The 22,637-nt window shown below is 40.7% G+C and overlaps 1 protein-coding gene across 4 annotated transcripts; it reads right to left on the bottom strand.

Moving 5' to 3' along the window:
* Positions 1–57: 57 nt before the first annotated feature.
* On the bottom strand, positions 58–22,407 carry LOC129714726 (GTP-binding protein Rheb-like). Of its 4 annotated transcripts, none has more exons than XM_055664515.1 (9): positions 22,067–22,407; positions 18,774–18,845; positions 17,529–17,596; positions 17,138–17,220; positions 16,504–16,560; positions 9,478–9,540; positions 7,270–7,317; positions 6,409–6,490; positions 64–3,802 (listed from the first exon to the last, which is right to left on the bottom strand). In XM_055664515.1, the coding sequence occupies exons 1-9, from the start codon at positions 22,116–22,118 to the stop codon at positions 3,629–3,631; spliced, it is 699 nt and encodes a 232-aa protein (XP_055520490.1). In that variant the 5' UTR covers positions 22,119–22,407; the 3' UTR covers positions 64–3,628. The 4 variants fall into 4 exon arrangements, with proteins under 4 accessions (XP_055520491.1, XP_055520490.1, XP_055520492.1 ...); XM_055664517.1 differs by lacking the exon at positions 64–3,802 and adding an exon at positions 4,036–5,949; XM_055664516.1 differs by lacking the exon at positions 7,270–7,317 and having other exon boundaries at positions 58–3,802.
* Between the last annotated feature and the right edge of the window lie 230 nt (positions 22,408–22,637).

Below are 22,637 nucleotides of genomic sequence, written 5' to 3'. Positions count from 1 at the left end.
AATGTGAATGCGTTTCGTGTTTTTTTTGTATTTTTCTTAGAGATTTGTCTGAATTTTAAAAAAAATACAATACTGCGGAGAGATATTATTTTAGGGCGGAGAACAGCCTAATCTCTTTGCAGCAGCGTTCTGACGTATAATCCTCCGCAGAGTTTAAAATCTCACATTTAAAGCGGAACATCAGAGCATCCGTTTGGTGAAGTGTTTATGTGAAACGTGTTAACTACAATCATTTAAAGAAGTGTTTGTTGAAGGAGATTCAGCGTGAAAAGTTACCGATTTGCATTATTTTTTTTATAAACGCGGCGAAAGACCTTTGAAATGGGCAACTGATGCAATGTTTTGTGCGCGCTGGTCAATTGAATGTTTTCTTATCAGACTCTTTGCTTGTTTGTTACATTGGATATCGGACCCACCACCATGGTGGAAAGTGGGAGGAATTTCACGTGATTGCAAAAGTGAATGCAAAATGACAACCTACTTCGTCATGTAAAATGTTTATTTCCCCTTTTCATTCCCTTAAATCAGTTTTTGTACCTAGTAGATAGAGTTCAACTCGCAGTCCAACAGCGAGTTGCCCAGGTAGTTACATTCGTTGTCAGTTGTAATTTTGCACCGGACAAAGAAGCCATTTGGCACAATTTGCTTGCCCTGGCTTGCTCAGAGGCACAGTCTCTCTTCCCCCTTCAACTCGGATTTTTTTTTTTTTTTACAAAGGGAAGTTGACGACTTTCGTCAATTCTGCTTCCACTGCTGTTAAGTCTTCTATGTACCAACAGTCTGCACCATATCATTTATTTCGCTTTCTGGGCTGAAGTTTGTTTCCTCATTACTAATGCATCAGAAAACTTATTTACATCACCAAAACTCTTCGGCGTTTCGAGCATAGCTGGAAATGCTTCTCTTTGCGTCTTGTGGGGGTTTTTTTTTTCCCCTTGAAGGCCACTTTTCGCATGTTTTCACACCGGCGTCTATTTGTTGCAGTCCCGTTTCTCTACCCACTTCTGGGAATCGACAATTTAAGTATTTCACTTGCCATGAATGTTCAGAACTGATTACATAGAATCCTAGCACCAATTCACGAATCAAGAGTGTTTTATTTTCATATGGCCTGAAGCGGAACAATGATTTTTTTACTTATAGCAGCACATCAGAAATGTATACTACTCTGTAAATATCAAAATAAACAAGAGTTCAATACATAGCGAAAATAAACAAACAAGATAGACTGGGGAGGAGGGGGGATAAACTATGTAGTTCAGAGTTTATTTCGAGGCTGTAATGAGGAAACTGCTTCCGAACCTAGACGTTACCGTTTTCAGGTTCTTACACCTTCCAGGTGGCAGGAGTGAAATGAGAGTGTGGCGTGGATGTCTGATGATGCTGGCTGCCATTCAGAGGCAGCGACTCCTGTAGTTTCCTTCCATGGTGTGGGGGGGCAGTCATTACCCATGTTGGGCAGCGCTGGCCACTTTTTTTTTGCAATTTTCCTCGTTCCTGGGTGTTCAAGTTGCCAAACCAGGCTGTGATGCAACCAATTACCATTCTCTCAGTTTCATCACTAATCAACTTCCACCAAGGAGAATTAACACTTATAAACAGTAGATACTGTAGCAGGTAAAACGAGTTTGCAATCCATTCTGGGCACCAGTTGTGATCATTACTATTCTCCTCCAACCCACAGAATGATAACTCCATTGAGTGATCTTACCACGTTGTAAGTGCAATCTCCACTCTGGCACCTGCTGCTTGCGCTCCAATTGGAAAAATACATCAAAAATCCTGACTACAACTGCACAAGATATGGGCATTTATAGCTGGCAATGGAAACACCCCCCAGTATTTCTCATTGAACAACTCTTATTGGCGGTTCCACTAATCTGTAGGTTGCTGGGCTGAATCCTGTGATTCTTCTGTTCCATCTTTTCTATTTTTGTGTTGCGTATTTTTAAACTAAAATGCACTTCTAGTAGTGGGCAGTCGTCGTTGTCTTGAAAATAGATAAATCTGTTGGTTCATAGAAGTGCGTATTAATCAAAATAGGAAAAAATAAAGCATACTTAGCTGGCTTGGGCTAAAGTTAAAAATAAACACCAAGCATGTCACTGCAAACCAAAGGCCAACTTAATGAAATACATGAAAAACGAAATTGAAAGTTAGTTGTTGAAAAATAAATGGCTGCATTTGAACCAAGGATGGTCTTGTTCCATTCCACTTGGGTCCAAAGCAGGTTTGAGAGAATGATCTTGGGGATGGTTACATATGATGACTGTTTGATGGCTCTGGGCCTGTACTCGCTGGATTTTAGAATATCATTAGAAAATTAGTTTATTTTAATTAGGTTAAAAAATCTGAACTACTATCTATTAGTGGTAACCACATCAGGATATAGATTTTGGCTGGATTCATTGCAAGACAATTGCCGAGTTCCTCAATGAAAGGAAACTCTGAAAGTGGTAAAAAAAATTCATAAAGCTTCAATAGGAATTTTGCAATATTTCAAGCTTTATGTACAATACCTTCTTCATCAATTTCTTTCTGCAAGGCAAAATGACTTTACTGGGTTTCCATGGCACTGCCCTTCAGAACACGACCCAAAATAACCATTATTGATAGAAATCTTTAACAATGACATGTTGATAGCTCACTTTACAATAACAGGACATCACAATGTAACCACACTCTGTCTTCAACATTCATACATCGGCTGTCCCTATAAACCACCAGACAACTCAGAACAAGGATTGTACTTTCATGGAACGTACAGCTCATTGGATGAGCTGAGCCGCGAGGCAATTTACACTGCTATCTTGTCTGCAACCATAGGAGATGCAGCACCTACCCTTTGATCTCTATCCACCTCCAGGAATCTAAACACTTTCCAGGTGATGCAGCAAATTGAAAATGTATTTCCTATTAATGGTTGGGCAATGGGAAAAAAAAATTCATGCACCCAATTCATGATTGCTTGCACATAAACTAACTATGCGCACCAAATCAATCACAGAGCATCATGTTATTCATAAGGTGAAATAGGCTTCTAAAGGCAGGGAACAAAACCAGAAACCAAATGAAAAACTCGAGTCAGGCAGCAGCTGTGGAGAGACAGTGTCAATGTTTCAGGTCCATCAGAAGTGGGAAAGTGAGAAAATTAGCCTGTTTTATGTTGCAAAATATAAAATGTTAAAACAGAATGGAATTATGTTCTCCCCCTCCTCTGTCCATATCTGGCTCATCTCTTCCCATTCTCTACTTTGCTCTGTCCCCATCCTAAGGCAACCGGTATCCATTACTAGTCCAGACTTCTACAGTTTTCTCAACTGCAGCCAGTTTCCTGCAAGGATGCTATTCAATTGTCCCAATTTCTCTGCCTCTGTTTGGATGATGAGACTTTCTAAACCAGTGCAGGGGATGTGTTCCTTTGTCAGTGACCACACCATTCGCTATGAAAGTGACCGATTTCAACCAAATCTCTGTGCTCACCATCTCTCCTCCCAGCCAAAATAAAAGTAGAGATCTTTGCACATGGAAACAGGATGTGGAACTGAAATTAAAGAAAAACATCTCTTAAAATGTACTACTGTAAAAACACTCTACACAGAGGCAGATACTTTATCTATCGGTTCATTCAGATGTATGCATGCTTCAGTGCAAATGCTGTCAGTGTGGAGTTTGCACTTTCTCCCCGTGACTGGTTTCCCTTCCCTCTCATGTTCCAAACACGTGCAGGCTGGTAGTTTAATTGGCCACTGTAAATTCCCATGTGTGTTGATGAGTGCAGGAACCTGGGGAATTCCAGATACTGTGGAGAGAAGGGAAAATAATGATGGGATTATTGTAGTCAGCATGGACTTGGTGGGCCAGAGGCCCAAATTCATTTCACTGCACCTTCGGGTGCATGTGACGAATAAAATTGACTTTGACTTTGCTGTACCTCTAATGAAATGGCTAATCCAACAATTTTGTGGATGAAGCATTTGGATCCAAAGATAGTTTCATGTTCATAACGGTCAAGAAATTGAGACAAGTCAGATGATTCCGTAATATTTTAATAAACAAGTCCTACAAATCAACTTCACATAGTACCTTGCACAAAAAAAAAAAAAACCCTGTCTAAATTTAGTGCCGGCATGGGCAATGCATTACCAAAATATTACTCCGACAAGATGATAACACGTTACAATAATAGATCATTGATGAACTACTAAATAGCTAACACTTATAGACTCAATTACATCCATAGTTTACATAAGACAAAAGGTCAGCAAAAACAAAGAATTCAAGGCACTATTTCAATGGTAATGTGGGCCATTGATCTCAGTACAGTTGGCTCCAATTGAGGATATCAAATATTTTGCCCACTTCGAGCAGAATAAAAAATAAAAAGTAAATCATAGTAAAGACAAATATATCAAAACGCAAATCCTTAACTGGTCAGAAAACATTGAGATTAATCTCAACTCACTCAGTAGAAATCTCTGTCATTGAAAGTGCACTTCAAATGTTAACTCGCTTTTGAAGGTGGTACGAATTGCTCCATTTGAGACAAACATTCAGACTAGATCTGACCAAATAGCAGCAGTTCATGTCCCAATGCAATTTTGGCTTTCTTAGATTTATTGGAGTAATTTTATTCCCAAAATATTGCTTCAATCATACTGTTAGCATGAGGATCACCCAACAAGGAACAGGTGATTAGTAGCAGCAAGCTTCTCTCACGATAATGGCAAATCGTGGCTGCAGCATGACATCCAGTTTTTACATAAAGATCATGCACAACTACTCAATTAAATCCACAAGCTCAAATCAAAGCCTAATGGATGGCTTCAAAAGTTAACAACCAAAGTTCGTCAGAAATTGCAAGTGCTCTCAGACTATTGCAGCATAATTCATTTAGCATGAACATCAAACGAATCAGCACATTTAAATAAGTAACTATGTTTCTCAACTATTTCACAACAATAAAACCATGGCAGTTGATCAAATTAGACATACCAAAATGATTTTGTAATACTTAGTCGTCCCTTACCATAAAATAAACATTCATGCTGCTGCACAACCCAGGCCAAAGCAGCTCACATATATCAGCAACATTTTCTTTGTGTCATGTTCAAACTCAATTGAAAGACGAAAAGAAAATCTTCAGCTGGACAGATGGGAAAGGGGTTATGAGGTACGAGTTCCTTCCAAACAGTAAATCAATAGATCCATTCCATGAAGCAGCTTCATTATCACTCGAAACCAAAGTAAATCAAAAAACTGGGTCTCTCAAACCAGTAGATTTGGTTTTAGATCAAATAGCCAATAACAGACAATATTCGTATTGAGACAGTTATTAATTCAAGATACCACTATTACAATCTATACTTTATGCAATCTCAATTTGCTACAGACTCTAGATTTTTTTTTAAAGTCCTTTGCAAGAAGTAATACATTTTGAAAAGACTGCATTTATTCCCACTCCATGGAAACAAAATCCACATGAAACTTAAAATAAAAAGGTTATGTTGAAGTGGCAATCCCATCAGACACCAAATGTACTTTAGAAGCTAGTTCATTAACATAAAGCAGGCCTTTGATTTCAAATGATAGGCAAGCTTCTGATTCATTACTGAATACCACTTAGAGTGGATCTTATTTTACTAGCTATACAAGTCTAAGCAAGGACTTGCATATCACAAACAATACAAAGCTTATTTAACGACTCAGTGACCTAATAAATCAAGCCAACTAGTGTAGAACAGTTGTGGTAGACTTCTATTCTGTTAGCTCAGCTACAGGTAACCAGATCACAAAATGATTAGGTCTCGTAACTGCCTTCATTCCTCAGCAACCAGAAAAGTGTCATGGCCACAAAGCTCACTACATCATGTCACATTTCCTGTCCTGGACATACCCAGCGGGTTTTTCAATTTCCTGGATCATCATTTTGAATATTTGCACTGTGGTCTGAAAAAGAACAATTCAGTTATGTACATAATATTTAATATAAATACTTGCCAGAGATGCAAAGCCTAGGATGGCTGGTAAATATTTTCTCCCCTTCCCATAAATGTACGTGAGCAGTGACACTTGGGGGGAAATTAGTCAGTCAGAATCAGTTGTTAATATTCTGACCAAAGCAACATTACCTTGTTGCAATGGATTTACAGTAAACTGTACCCACAATTGGCATAGGCTCAAGTTGGATTTGGGGACCTTTCTTTAGGGGTCTTCAAAGGTGAATAGCCTCCTCCTCTTCCATAAATATTTATTAACATTTCCTCTGACATGCAAATCTCATGAACACTGGTTTGGAATCCAAATTCTTCAGTACCAGCACAAGGTTTAGACATCCTCACTTATTCAGCACAACGCCTCCTTTAAGAGACAAATGTTCAAGCAATCAATTTCTTCCCAATCACTTACATCATTCTGTTTTGCCGACGATTCCAAGAATGCAGCTCCCCAAGAATGTGCGAGTTTCTTCCCTTCTTCAATTTTCACCACTCTATGGAAAAAAGGAGTAAACGTGGCAAAATGACACCATTATTTAAACAAAAAACAAATACACAAGCAATTTTGGCAAAAAAACGATTTTTAAAATAAAGTCTGAAGAATCGACTTCCACCTCTCTCAAAGATGAAACTCCACGTCGTTTTTGAACCGAGGCGTTACACTGGAAAACCTTTTATCCAACTTCCAGATCAAAAAATATTTTAAAGACTGTCCACTGACTGAATTGCCTCGGATTCTATGATCAATCGCTTCAAGATCTGGTTCCCAGTTGGAATTTCATAAATTTGAGCCTTAATCATATCTGAATGCAGCACTTCCTTTTGTACTAATTTCCTTTATTGTACATTGATTTTTTTTTATTTTTTTTAAATACAAGAGGAAAATACTCATTCAATATCTATAATCCCAGAGTCTTTTACAATAAGAAAAAACTGGCAAAAATAAAATTCTTCTAATTCTCATGAGGACAATTAATACCCAATCATAGACATTTGAGGCAGCAGTTGGCAGGTACCTTTCTTCAACCATCATATTCGATGTTTAATTTCCCAAGTCATTTCCTCACATATCCAGAAAAAGTAGATGATTTTTTGTTGCTGAACTAAGAACATTCCAAACAGAAATCTCTCCTGGACAGTGTAGAAACCAATTCCCTCCCTTGCCACTTATTTGTTGGTTCCCACCTATTACTGAATAATTAAGAATAATCCTTCGTTATAAACAATGTTTTATACATTAAACTTTGCTCTTTAGAGAAAAACTACTACATACCTTTGTTTGGTAAGGTCTTTCTTATTTGCAACTAGCACTGTCGGTATTCTAAACAATTGAAGGGGGGGGGGGGAGAAACAAAGTTACATTAGATTCAACTGTGAAGGCTAGAAACTGTCACCATAACCCTGGCATTTTAGCATATGTTCACATTTGGACTGTGGCTTTAAAATTAGGGCTTGGAGTCATTGAGTCCAAAATAAACCCCAAAACACCATTGAGTAGCAATGTTACAAAATTTTGAGATTTAAAAAATCAAGTCTGCAATTTATCCCATCAGATAAAGCATAACAATAAGTTTAATTTGACACCTAATTCACTTTCATATCTCAAGTAATAGAAAAGTTATGGCCATTTTCATACTCGGAAATTAGCATCTTGTTCCCTATTGATTTTCTATGGACATAACAAAAAAGCTGTGATCGAGGACAGTCAAAAGCCCATAACCTTCTTAAAAATGAAGAGAACTGAATGAAATTTTCAGTTATCATAGATTGAAGCATTCTGAAACAAATATAAAATAATCTTACTTGGATGACCTGAAATTAAAGCATATAATTAGTTAGTTACCCAATTGTAGCTAATTTCAAACTTCAATTACTAGATCTAAACATTTATCCATTTCTTAATAAATGATTAACATTTTTAAATAGCCCAAGTGTCCAAATAATATTCACAAATAATTCACAATAAAACATGATTTTTAAATCTCATTTACATCAATTTATAGGCCAAATGGAAGGAATTTAGTGTTCAATTGCTGTAAATTAAAGTCAATTTTAAATCGGCTTTCTAGTGGGTTCCTGTGAACGCGCTGGTTTAGAACGTTCACATTGCGCTGGATTTGTGCCCTCAAACGCCCAGAAAAATACTGCGGAATATAAAGAGCCCAAAATGAACTACTCGCTATAGAAAACTTTATATACAGGGTTATATACAAGCCCCATTTAATGTAAAAATAAGGTACATACCTTTAATTGTTTGCTTTATAAAACCCTGGGGCTGCGAGAGGTTGCGGGTTGAGAGAGTGATTTTTAAACTACTATAACTATTATACAAGGCCATAAAAACTAATAATACCTTTTGCGACGGGGGTCTTCCAGCGATTTTCCGTTAATGATTTACTAGGCTGAACATTTTCAATTGCAACAGCCTAGTGAAAATCGTGTTTTAAACCCACCCCCTCTAAACAGCGCCAAAATCGCACACACGGGGTGGGGCAGATGCTCAGCCACGATTCAGGTACGTTTTGTAACATACCTACATTGAGCAGGCTGTTGCAGGTACATTTATTTCATTTGATCAACAGGGCAGCGCTCAGCTGAATTGGGTTTGAGTTCTAATGTGGAAAAAAGACATACCTGTGAATCTTTCAACATTGTGGGCCTTATGCCAGGTTTCTCTCTATACTTGGCTTGGGGCATGACTAGTTTTTGTGTATGTGCATATTACAGTTAGAATGTGGTCAGAATGCATGTCCTTTGCTGTATCCAGCTTGCTTAGCCATTTTTTAAAATATCACAAGAACTTGAGACGGGCTTTGTTTTACTTTAGGCACGTTCTTCTGCAGTCTTTAGCTTGATAAGGGATACATTGGGTAATTAAAAGATTAAAAGACAAACAAATACAGTTCTGGCACAGCTGGTTATGCACAGTACTTCAGATCCATCCATGTGGGAGGAAATGGTCTAGTTTTGAATCCATCCTATTTAGCACAATGGTAATGCCACACCACGCAATGGTGGGTGATTCTAATGGGATATGGCTTTCCAGAAGGATTGTATAGTAGTCACTCTCAAACAACACAAATCATGGACAATGCGCATTCAACAGGTAAATGGATCAAGTACATTTTTCTTGTTTCATTTCTCTCACCACACACCAAAGGCCGAGTTTGGCAGTTGTTATTCAGAACTCTGTCAGCTCCACGAGTGCAAATAGTTCATGGAATATTTGAAGTTACACACTGGAGATCTGGACTGGAGATCAAAATGGAAATCCATTGCCATGCTGACAAAGTTAGAATTTTCCGCCACCTATCCCACCCATCTTCCCTACCCCAAAATAATCCCATGGGAATGAAGATACCTTGCGTTAGAGTGAGAACTATAGTGCTTTCCAGTAAAATGGCCTCGGGTACTTCCATACACAGAAGGCACAGGTCAACAAACACAAGAAAGCACTTGCTTGCATGCCCTCACTACTCACCTGCACATTTGGCAAAAACATGGAGGTTCAAAAGGTGGAGCATAATGTGGAGATGATGGCCGGCTGAGGGTTAAATAAATAATGAACAGAGTTAGTCATAACTGTTGGAAGGGCCTTTGCTTGTGCTACTAGTACGTCAGCAGATCTGTCCAAGTTGTGTTTAAATCCCCACTCTTGCAAAACAGAGGAATAATATATACAGTACGTTGTACAGATGAATTGTGCATTGCATCTTCCTCATTTTATGGAAACTGCATTAAAAACTTCCATTACCACCTATATAAAAAGAAACATTGCATGAATTTTTCATGTACTACTCTATAAGATGGTGTTAAAAAACAGATAAGTGCATTCATCTCTCAAGCACAGCCCTTCATTTAAGCTATTTTAGATGCATGAAGTCTTTGCACCAAAATAACAATTGTAGTACTTGAAAACCTATCGTAGATGCATTTAAATCTAAAATCAAGGATCTACCAGTAACAGTAATGGTCAGACAGTGTCGATGTGTATTTTCTTCTCACAATCATTTATTTTGAGAGAGTCTAAGGAATCTCAATTCAACATTTAAATAAAACATTTAGAATGTTGCTTTTGATTTTATATGATCACTTGGAGCTGAAAGCAGGCACTTCAGTGGTCTGGATTTTTTTTCCCTGTAAACTGTACATTAAAAAGCGTGGTTTCAAAGCCAAAGGGTCCTTAGCAGAGTAAAATTTAGACATCAGTGAGCCGCTGCTTACATTGAAAGCCTAATAAAGTTAACATGTGCATCATTGGTTATTCCTGATCTCTATTATTGCTGATGGAGATCATCCTAACCTGTACTAGTGGAAGTACATAGAGCACAAGAACAAAAGAGCAGCAGGATTTCATGATAAACTGTATCTACGATGGATATAATACGTTTTCTTCGGAGAAGAGAGGGCAAAAACAATAAATGCCATGATTTATCTGTTTGAAAAGATTTAATGGTTCCAAATACTCCTGTAACACTTAATGGTAGGAGAGTATATATAGCACAACATTATAAAGGTGGCAACTATGGACCACCTCCACATCATTGTGTAGAAGGCCTTTCTTAGCTCAGTTACCATGTGAAACGGAGGTGTCCAAACTCACAGGCTGCAATTTTGACTTTTGAGGATCAGTTATAAGCTTGGTTAAGTACACATCTCCAGAATAGGAAAACCAGTACACACAGGTAGATCATTTGTTGCCTTATTCAGTTTTAATAGTAAGATTAAACGAGAACTTACCAGTTTGAAGTTTGATCTGTATTTTATGAGGAGTTACGATGAGGGATTACGTGAAGAAGCCCGTCCCAGGACGCGTAGCGGCATACTTCAAAGCAGCGGTGTGGAATCACAGAAAGACACAAGTATTTGAAGTAACATAGTAAAGAACAAAGAGACATCAATTATCAGTTTGATCCATGTAATGAGGGTGGGAGCGGAGGGCACGTAATCCCTCATCGTAACTCCTCATAAAATACAGATCAAACTTCAAACTGGTAAGTTCTCGTTTAATCTTACTATTTTACTTCGGAGTCACGTGAGTGATTCCGTGAAGATTTCAAAGCTCTGTGATTTCAAACCGTGTAACAGTTTTACTACACTCACTGCCGAAGTCTTTGAGGGAGGAAGTGTGTATCGTAACCAACCAATGATTCTGTTATAGAAAACCCAATGGTATTTTACAATAGACACTGAAGAAATTTAATGCTCCCTTTGGCTAATCTGAATATTTGCAGATTGGAATCTTTCCTGCAAATGAAAAACAGGTTTTGTCAACAGTTTATAATAAATTATTTCTCTCTGAACGTTTTACCCCCACTATTCTGCTGGAGCCAGGATGTGGTTTATAGGTACGTCCATTCTTTTGCCGTTGACGTGGAAGCTTCTCCTGTGGGATGACAACTTTGACATGTTAGTTTTATCCCAAGAGCTTTAACCTGCTTGAGCCATTTCAAAAAAGGCTTGTTACCCGACCACAAGGTTTTTTGTAACCAACCCACAAGGCTTTTCATCTCCCTCGCATAATTAGGTTGCGTCTATGTAAGGTAATAGGGGTCTTGGTACATTACCGTGTTCTCTGGCGGGTAAGCCCGGATTTTATGACTGGATAAAGTATTCCTGGTCTGGTTTGACCATTCCCTGGACAAATGATAGAGATCTGGTCTGAAGCTGTGAGCATGGTGTCCAGTTGAAATAGGAGTAGTGACTGGACCCTCTGTGCTGCTCCATGTGCCTTTAACATATGTTTTTAGTGCATAGAAGGTTCAGGTTTTGGACTCTGGCTGGTGGGATCCCCTGAAGTGTGGTTAACCACTGTGACATCCCATATATAGGTGTACATTGTCTAGGGGTTTAGAGTTTTAATACCCTTCATTACCACCAGCCAGTGACCCCATGGCCTGTTGTCCTGTAGCTGTTTTGAAAAAAGAACAGGCAGGGCAATTCTAGCTGTGTTGATGGCACTGTAGCCGAATCCTTCATCATGATGAAGGTTCTCCAGGAATTCCAGTTCGTAGTACCTGATTCGGATGAGTAGGTTTTCCCCTTTATCCTTGCAGTACTTCTCTTGATGCTGGACAAGTGTTGTAGTCCAGTGGATGTTCAAAAGGATGCTGACATGGTGTCGATTATTCAGTATAACAATCCCAGTCCCAGAGGTTTGCGCAGAATCTGCAGCTCAGGAGCTTATTTCTCATGGCACAGTAGATTTGTGCCCGGCTCCGATATTAATAATTCTGGGTACTGGAAAAAACACCATCCAAGTTCCAACAACCATATCATGGCGTGAAGTGAAACAAGGTCTGCGTAAGTCCGTCAGGTACTATCAAATACCTGAAGCAGAATCCCTTTGTACTGTGCGTTGTTCTCGATTGGTGAGGCAGAACGGAAAAATACATAAAATTAATTTCACCAATGCTGCGTGAACGCATTTGTCTATCAATATTATAAATACATTCTTGAATGACAACATGACCTATAGGCCAGAAAAGTTAATATATATAGCTGACGATCTTTCTGCTGGAACTATCTGTCCCAGAGAAATGTTTTAATGAGGATTCCACTGGCCCAGGGTCTGGTTTCCCCCCGCGACATACATAGGACATCCCCAAACACCTGGTGATATAGCGTTAATGCAAATAATCGATATCAGTTTCACATTCCATTTTAATTATCATTGTCAGTGTACAGTACAGCGACAATGAAAATGCATTAATATCTGTTGCATCATATAGCTTGATAGTTTTGTTAAACTTTATATGAAAACATCTAATTGATGTTGTCCTTACTTTTATGTGACCTGGTGTCTGTCACCTTATTTTGCTTACCAGGCAGGTAAGTTGTTGATAGTCCAATACCTCTATGGATATACCATTGCCAAATTGTTTTGACCAACTTGTCATATGATACCGACTTTATGCTGCCATATGGTTAATATAGGCCACCTCCATAGTGTAGTCTTATTTATACCCATACATGCAAGTGCTTAAACTCATAATTTTCACCCGAGCCCCAGTATAAGTGGTAACCCCACCACTGTCTTTCTGATATTATTTCAGTGGGTAACTTCATGAGATGCTCAATGACAACCTATATGTTGATTTTGATACTAACATCTGAATCATGTAGACAGAAAATGGTACCATTTTCCCCCAATTACTCTGTTATTTGTCGAGTAGTTGGTAGTTTGACCATTAATTTGTTCTTTGTTTGTGCCAATTCAACTATGTTGTCTCTTGGCAACATTAAAGTTACGTGGACTGAATTAATATGAAAGCCAAGATAGTCCAAGAAAGCGCTCTATTTGCTGGTAGGAACCAGACCCACCTACCTCCATGGTTATTGGCGGGGTTGTGTTTTTTTCTTTTTGAGTGTTCTTCCCTGTCGATGTGCTGGCGATGTTGGGGGGAGGCGCATTTTCCAGGGGGTCCGCTGCAGGCCCTGACCTAAAAAGGTTTCTGGGGATAGTGCGGCCCCAAGCTTTGACCAGTCGCATATTCAGGACGCCGACTGGTAGATACAGTGGTGTGCTGCCGCCTGGGTGGAATGAAGAGCTTTGGTATGTTCGCTGCCGGTGGTGCCCTCATGAGGCTAAAGGTCTTAGACGCCTCCTCCATCTCTTTGAGCTGTTTGTTCAAGTCCTTCCCAAATAAAAAATGAGTCGGTCTCTACTGATGGAGTTTTGCATAATCCTGCAAATTTAGGATTGAGGGCCGGCCTGATGTTGTCTCTTCTCAGGTTATTCAGCTCATATTGTGTCGTGCACATGAGTGCCAGGACATCCTGTTGGTGAGATGTCATCTACGGTCTCGACACCCCGCGCATAGGCTGTTATAGCCGCCGTGAGGAGGCGAAGAATGCGCTGGAGTTTGACCTCCTGTGTCCGAATCGGTCGCCCCACGTTGCCCCATATTTGAGGATTGAGGCTCTTGACCTTGAGAGCCTCACAATTATCCGGGGCTGTGTGCTCCTCAAGCACTTGGGCGAGCACCTTCTCCTGCAGTGGTTTGTTGGAGAGATGGTTTATGCTGGCAGCCATCCTTGGCTCCAGTGTTGCTCCAACCCGTGGGGTAGCGACGAATCGGCTTACGACCCCCAGCAGCTCTTCCTGCACACCCTGCTCTCCTTTGGCTCCTTCCGCCTGCCCCATACTCAGACCAGCCTGCCCCTGGTCACCGATGCTAACCTCCCATTCCTGGTCCGAGGTCGCAAAGGGAGGTGCCGGACTCAGCACCATGGAGGGGGCGCCTGTCCTGTCTGTCCGAGAGCGCTGCTGCTCTTGGTAGACCATCCCCTCCAATAGCTGCTGGATGCAGCTTAGGCGGCTGTCTCTCCCCCGCTTTGGGGTGGACATTTCCCCTCCCTCCGACGAATCGGAGACGACCGGCCGTTTGGCTTCCTAGCCCCTTTCCCAGTCCGCCGTGTAGGCTCTGGCGAGACAGGCTCTGGCGAGACTGGCTTGGCTCGGTCTCAGGGATAGCGAAAACCGCTCTACGAGCGACGCCGCCGCTGGTTGCTGCCCCGCTGGTAGAGTTGGAGCGGGGCAGTTCCTCTTTGCGAGTTCTGCGTTGTGTTCCTGAACTCTCGTTTTCTTCGGGAGCCCTGACTCCCGGCTGCCGCTTTGCATGCCGAAAACGTAATGCCGCTACGCGTCCTGGGACGGGCTTCTTCACGGAATCACTCACGTGACTCCGAAGTAAAATAATTTGTTCTGTTTGCAGATAAAAGTTGTTGAATAAAACAAAACATACAAGTTTGATTACGCCAGCATATTACTGTGGAATTCGCACTCTGAAATAAAGTGTACCATAAAACGCAAACCAAACCATTGAAGGTTTTGAGCAGCAACGGAAATGTCAGTAGACGGATGACTACATTTTAATGGCACATCTCAGTTTCCAGTTGTACCTTTGGCAGATGAGCATACTAACCATGCTCTAATTCCTCCTCAAAGTCCTTCCCTAACTGCCCCCTCCTTAGTCTGACTTACTGTTGCCACGAAGACAAAAACCTACTTATTTAATTGCAAGAAACCTCCTGAAATTAGGTAATATTACAATATTAAAGTTCCAGTTATACTTATCCTACCCCATGATGTAATTTTGACAGGCACAACTAAATGTTCTTTAGTAGAATAAGACACATTTGATCCCATTAGAGAAAAAAAACTTAAGCAAGTGTGCTAGGAGCTGTGAATACCAACTACTTAAAATTACACAACATATTACAATGACTTTACGCAATCAATAAAGGTCTTATGCAAAACACTGCAGTAGAAATCTTTAACTGTACAAAGTCACACTGCCATTCAAATACATGAGTAACATTTATCAGCTTCCTCACATTGGTAAGTATTGGAATAAAATCAACTTTTATGACCAGTAATTAAGATATTGCAGATGCTGTAAATCTTACAGATAAACAGAAAATCCTGCAAATGCTCAAATGAAAACAGGCAGCAACCGGCATGGTCAACTACCTGAAAACTGCACTCACAATCTTTACGTTAACATTCTAAAAGTTTTTTTCTTCCAATTTAAAATATATTATCAGATCCAAAATTGGCTTGGGCTATAGAAGATTTGGGGCAGTGGCAGAGGAGAGTTGGATTGGACACACCCTCAGAAAACCTGCCACAAACATCACCCGGCAAGCCCTGAAATGGAACCCCCAAGGAAAAAGGAAAAGAGGTTGCCTCAGGAACAGCTGGGGAAGAGGTGGCCAGACAGAAATGTTTGAGAGTGGGCTCAATTGGGGAGATCTCAAAAGAACTGCCAACAACCGAGTGAGGTGGAGGATATTTGTCAATGGCCTATGCTCCCCAGAGGAGCAAAGGGCTTAAGAATAAAAGGGGTATTTTTCTCATTGGAGGTCTGTGACTATGGTATTCTGCAAGGGTCCAAGCTTGTTCCTAATGTACTGTAGATTACTGATTTGAATGAAGTAGTAAGTGGCCTGATTAGCAAGTTTGCAGCCGACACAAAAATTCATGATGTTGTGGATAGTGAAGAAGGATGTCAAAGGACCTGGCAAGATATAGATCAGGAGAAAGTTTGGACAGAAAAGTGACAGATGAAGATTAATCTAGACAAGTATGAGGTATTGCATTTTGGGAGATCAAATGAAACAAGTCTACTGTAAATTGCAAGTCTCTCTTGTGCCCTGATGAATATAGGGATCTAGGGGTGCAAGTCCATAGCTCCCCGAAAGTGGCGAAACCAGTGAATAATGTGGTAAACGTTTGTTAACAGAACAATCACTGGTGCCAAGCAGTAGACAGTGGTGTCGTGCGCACCCGTCCCAAAAGCAAGCCGTCGAGCCCTGCCCTGCTTGTCCCCAAGGGCCAGAGAGGAGTGGGAAAGACTATCCATGATCTCCAGAGATGCTGCCTGACCCGCTAAGTTACTCTAGCACTTTGTCTTTTTGTGTGTGTCGCATTAAGGCAGAACGATTTGAATTGGCTAGGAAAGTAAGAAAGTTCCCCCTCAAAATATAATTTACTGATACTTACTGGATTTTCCCCACTTTGTCCAGTAGTTTACTGCGAATTATCTTAATCATCTCAAAACTGCAAAAACACCAAAGGACAGACATTAAGAGCAAAAAATTATAAAGTTACAAGAAACAGTTACACTATTCTACAAGTTAGTGCATAAAAACTTAAGTCTGCTCTCACCTTGCAAGGAACCCTCTTGCTCAAAATGCATTATTGTTCAATTTCCTCAAGTTAGTACTTACCCCAACTTTCCCCAAGTTAGTACTTGCTAGGTTATCTACCTGCATCAAAATGTAATCAATGGCAGACTAGACCACAGAGAGATAATTTGGCCCTGGTGGTGGGCAAAGAGGAGAAAGATCCTATTCTGGTTCAGTGATTCAACTCTGCAGATGCAATGATCACACTCTTTAATTTAAAAACTCCAAAGTAGCCAAGCTAAACCTTGATGGTAGTAAAGCCTCACCTTGCATCCAATCATACGTATTCTTCGCCATGCACACTGAAATAACTAGAGTTTCTTTGGCTCTTCAATCAAATACCCAAGATCAATCTTTAAGCAATTTCATCTTATAATTGCTGTCAAATCACATCAGATATTAAAATTACTCCCATCGACTTCAGAATATTTTTAATCTCGTTTACTCACCTCTTCATAGATGTTACAGAGTAAACCAAAATATACCCATGAATGTTCACTGTGTGGGAGAAGCTGAAAATGGAATACTCATCCTAAAAGTTGAACAGGAAAAACAAATGCTGGAGAACGCAGAGCAGTATAGTATAAGAACAGGCCCTTTGGCCCACAATGTCTGTGTTTAACACAAGAAGAAAGTGAAATACAAGTTACCAAAAGTAGCAAAGTGTCATCAACTTAATATTTGGCAACACAAATGCGATACCAAAAATGTCTGCAAAACAGTTAGTGTCTGGTAGGTAGCAAAAATGTTTTGCAATATTCACAGTAAATCACATGACAGTTTTGAAACATTGTGCCACCCAAACTGTGAACCCATCTACAACACCCACAAATATCTCACCTGCCCAGCAGTATCTACTAGCTGCAGGTAGAACTCTTGCCCATCGAAGTTTAAGGTTTTAGTAAATGCTGCAAAAAAATGTTTAAAGAAGTCACACGAGCAGAATGTTTGCAATATTAAGTTCAATATTGCAGATGATAGCTACACTGTCTAATCAATAACTCAGCAAACAAGGTGCAGTATTTCAGTTAATGTCGACTCATAATCTCAATAATCCTAACAGGTGCTCTACATTAGATGCATATTTCACACCCCCCCCCCTCCCTCCCATCCATAATCTTTTGAGCATTGAGCAAGATCCAGTATTTATGCTACATGTTGTTCTATTTATCGCCCTACAAGCAAGGTAACCACATTGATTCACAATCTCAATAATCCTACTACATGTAGTATTTCAGCACAGCTGCCTCAAGAATCAATCAAATGCACATAAACAAAAAGAGAAGCAGCTCTGTTTCTAGGGAAACCAGCAGATTTCACTTACAGTGAAAGCAGCTTAGAAGAAATACACATTTATCTGATCAATTTGAAAATTGCAAAGCCAGCCTGACATCAGACCAGGATATTACAGGCTTATATAACATGGTACTCAGTGCTACATCCACAAGCATTTAACAAGGCGAATTAGATATCAATTGCAATCATTTTCCAGAAGATACAAGTTGCGCTTCAGTGGGCAGCCAAATGCAAACTAGGGGGAATGTCCGTGGCAATTCTAAGAGTGCAGTACAGTCATCTTTTGGAAGAAAATTAAATCTCTGGTCCTTTCCCCCCCCCCCCAACAGGATTTCATTGCCTTCGAACACCTTTGTGAGTTGCACTGTTGAGAGATGTGCTGTAGGGAAGTTATTTTCAATCTCTTATACACAGCAAGTGTGTTGTCAAACAATATTTCATTACTTGTGCATCTTCTTGCTCAACATTCAGTGAAGTGTACTTTGAAAAAAGAAATGAAAAAAGTAATCCAGTCCCATAAATATCCCAGCAATCCCAAAGACCACAATGTTGACAACATGATCAGTTATGATGACCTGTTCTGTTACAGGAGACAAAAACCCCAAACCCTTAAAGTTATTGATTGATCCATGTGGATGAAAGCAGTGTCCAACACATCAGGATCTGAAGGAGCAAAGAATGTTCAAAGAAAAACCTGCCACTACACTCCTAATCACAGAGTCGACTACAAATTTGCTCAGCCAGTTATGGCACCACTAATGATATTTACATATAAAAGACCATACTCACTATTCTCAATTGTAGGGTCGTAACAATCCACGAAACGTCCATCCACAAATTGGACTGCCAGAGACGACTTTCCTACAAAGTTTAATTCAAAGCTAAGACATAATGAAAGACAAACAGCACTTGCCTTAATTCAAGGGGAAAAAAAAAATCTGTTGTAATATTGGTCATTATCACGAAGGCACTTTTTGAGGATTTAAAAAAAATTAAAACTTAAGATTTGCAATAACAGCTCAACTTTGTTTTGTATTGTTCCAGTACTTATCCCCCCCCCCCCCCTCCATCTCCACAATGCCCCCATTAATTCTCCAATAAACTGCAGATGCTCATTTAGAAAATATACAAAGTGCTGGAGTAACTCAGTGGGTTGAGCAGCATCTCTGGAGAACATGAATAGGTAACATTTTGGATCGGTTACCTTCTTCAGACTGGAGAAGGGCGAGAACTGAAGGGTCTCAACCCAAAACGTCACCTATCCATATTCCCCAGAGATGTTGCCTGACCCACTGAAATACTCCAGCACTTTATGTCTTCCTCATTGATCTCCTTTACATCTCTTCAAAACCAATAATCTGAAATTAACAGGCCTTCACCACCCTCACTCAGCTGGTGGCACCACCACCATTTGCATCAGTCTCTCCCATGGTTTCTACCCATCTCTTCATCTCTCAGGCAACTTAAATCATACCAGTTTTCTTTTGCTGGGCCGGTCAAAAGATTGATCCAAAATATGAACTTTGTTTGCCTTGCCGCAGGTGCTACCTGACCCATGGATTTACAACATTTTGTGTTTTCAATCTCAGCTGCCCTACCCCGGTTGCTGAATGAACTTAAAAAATTTGCAGCCAAGGCAGACAAAATTGCAGAATATTCACTTTCTATTTACTTTGGTGTCTTGCAAGTCAACAGAACCCAAGCCTAGAGACCCTGGGAGTGTTCAAGAACCAACAGTGGATGATGAGATTGTCAAGGTCAAGTTTTGAATGATGTAAAAATAGGATGTTAAAAATACTTCAGTAAATGAAAAACAAATTACAAATGCCAGAAATGTGAAAAAGAAAATGCTGAAAGCACTCAGCAGGTGAAGCAGCATCCGTGGAGAAGAAAACCACCAAACAGGCTACAAAGTGAAGTCAGGCAATATCACTGGCAACATGTCCTTCCCGAATGAGCTCAATGCATTTTATGTTCACTTTGAACAGGTCAGTGAAAGGACGTCACCTGCCCAGTTAGCCTTAGGATGTTTGGCATGTCTCCAACGAAAGAAGCACCACAGAAAGCATCCTACCCAGCTGCATCACAGCTTGATTTAGGAACAGCTCAAAACAACAAGAAATTACAGAGAATTGTGGATGTAGCTCAGTCTGTCACATGGACTTCCCACCATCAACATATAGGATATAATTTCCTAGTTATTGTGTTCCACATTATCCCCAAAGTTCTGCACATTTAGTTTATTATTGTCACATGTACCGAGGTAAAGTGAAAAGCCTTTTGTTGCAGGTTATCCAGTCAAAACGACTGTACACGATTACAATAAAAACCGTCCACAGTGTTTAGAAAGGGTACAACATTTAATGCAAGGAAAAGTCTGCTAAAAGATAGTTCAAAGGTCTCCAATGAGGTAGATTAGAGGTCTGAAGTGCACTCTGGGGTAACATGGGTGAGACGGGTCCTAACTTATGCCGATTGCTTTGCTGAGAACTTAAGAACTTGAAGATTTCGACATCTCTACTTCAGCACCATCTGTGAGGTACGTGTACTGCTTTAAAAAAAAATCTATTTTTAAGGGCCCTATCTAGCTCTCTCTGAAAGCCTCCAGAGAACCTGCCTCTACTGCCCTCTGAGGCAGAGAATTCCACAGACTAACCACTCTCTGTGAGGAAAAAGTGTTTCCTCGTCTCCGTTCTAAATGGCTTACTCCTTATTCTTAAACTGTGGCCCCTAGTTTTGGACTCCCCCAACATCGGGAACATGTTTCCTGCCTCTAGCGTGTCCAAACCCTTAACAATCTTATATGTTTCAATGAGATACCCTCTCATCCTTTGAAACTCCAGAGTGTACAGGGGTTTGGATTAGTTCTGGGATCTTTGTACTTGGTTTCTAATGAACATTTTCATGGACCTTTGCTCCCATCTACTGATTCAGTGAGGTCATTGGTGTTCTAGAATCTTTGGCTACTCTAGCGTGATCAACATGTAAATAATTACATTTAATGTGAATAGGGAGCAAAAATAGAGCCACTGTTTTGATTTATTTAGTTTGGTATATTATTGCCACGTATCAAGATACAGTGAAAGGCTTTTGTTTGCGTGTTAACCAATTAAATCAGATAATACCCTATGAATCGAATCAAGCCAAACACAAATACAACAGGTAGAGCAAAGAGAAAAGTACCAGAGTGCAGAAAAGTTTTGCAGCATCCTAGTGTTAAGGTTACAGAGAAAATGTCTAATGTCCACAATGAGGTACCGTTACAAGATTGGGAGTGCACCCTAGCTTCAGGAGAGGACCATTCAGAAATCTGATAAAAGTAGAAAAAGTCGTTCCCAAGTCAGGGGTTATGGGGAGAAGGCAAAAGAATGGGCTTGTGGGGGAAAAATAGATCAGCCATGATTGAATGGTGGAATAGACTTAATCGGCCGAATGTCCTAATTCTACTCCTATGACTTACGAACCACAGCAACATAGAAAATAGGTGCAGGAGTAGGCCATTCAGCCCTTCAAGCCTGCACCGCCATTCAATATGATCATGGCTGATCATCCAACTCAGTATCCTGTACCTGCCTTCTCTCCATACCCCCTGATCCCTTTAGCCACAAGGGCCACATCTAACTCCCTCTTAAATATAGCCAATGAACTTTATTTAAGTTACCACTTTACCAATTTGCCCACTGCAAACGCCCACAAATGGGAACGAGAGGGGAAAAAAAACAGATATAAATATAAAACAAAATACCATTTTAAAACGAGGGGGGGGGGGGGGGGGGGGAGCAAAATAAAGGACATGCGTTTCCTTCCACTACTAAGACACATTCCCCTTATTTTCTTAATTTACCGTTATCTGAGATAGGGAGGGGGTGGGGGGGGTGACAAAAAATATTAGCATGCAAGTGAACGAATGGGAAACTGTTTGAATGTGAAGGCGGATAACTGAATGTCATGCCCTAATGAGGATTTACAACATTTCAGTTTCATTAAATAGGAACAACGTCAGTGGAGAGCTGGAGAGCGAGCGGGCGGGCGGGAAGGAGGAAGACCGGGTGACAAACGCCACAGAAAGTAAAGCCACTCACCGACTGATCTGTACCCTAGCACCGCAATCTTCCGCGACTTCGCCGGAGCCATCTAATGTTTAGCCGGATGGGGGAGGAAGTCTATTTTTAAATCAATTTAAACAACCCGGTCTTACGCTGGCCACGTGACAGCAACGCGTGTTTACAACCTGGAGAGCGGGAACCGAATGAGACGATCGGCCCGCGCTCTCTTTTTCTTCACCGATTTATGCAACCGTCCACTGTCTCTTAATCGCCCACGAGGGCGTCATTTTTAGTCATGTTATTTAGCTTCTCTCTTCACTCACGCTTACACACAGCAACAATAACAACAACAAACCCTTCACGCCATTTGCACGGAGCGGTACCTGTCCTGTCACTCACGGCCAAGGCGCCGCCCCCTCTCCCCGCTGCGCGCCCTCTCCTGGGCGGCTCGCGGCCGCGCTGCCCGCCAGCTTCGTGTCTCCTGCACGGTGGCGCAGCGGTAGAGTTGCTGCCTGGCAGCGCCGGAGACCCGGGTTCGATCCTGACTACGGGTGCTGTCTTTACGGAGTTTGCACGTTCTCCCCGTGACCTAGCGTGGGTTTTCTCC

This window comes from Leucoraja erinacea, chromosome 40, assembly GCF_028641065.1.
Source record: "Leucoraja erinacea ecotype New England chromosome 40, Leri_hhj_1, whole genome shotgun sequence".
Lineage (NCBI taxonomy): Eukaryota > Metazoa > Chordata > Chondrichthyes > Rajiformes > Rajidae > Leucoraja > Leucoraja erinaceus.
Note: the sequence above shows the minus strand (reverse complement) of the source record. Positions and strands in the feature narration are given on the sequence as shown.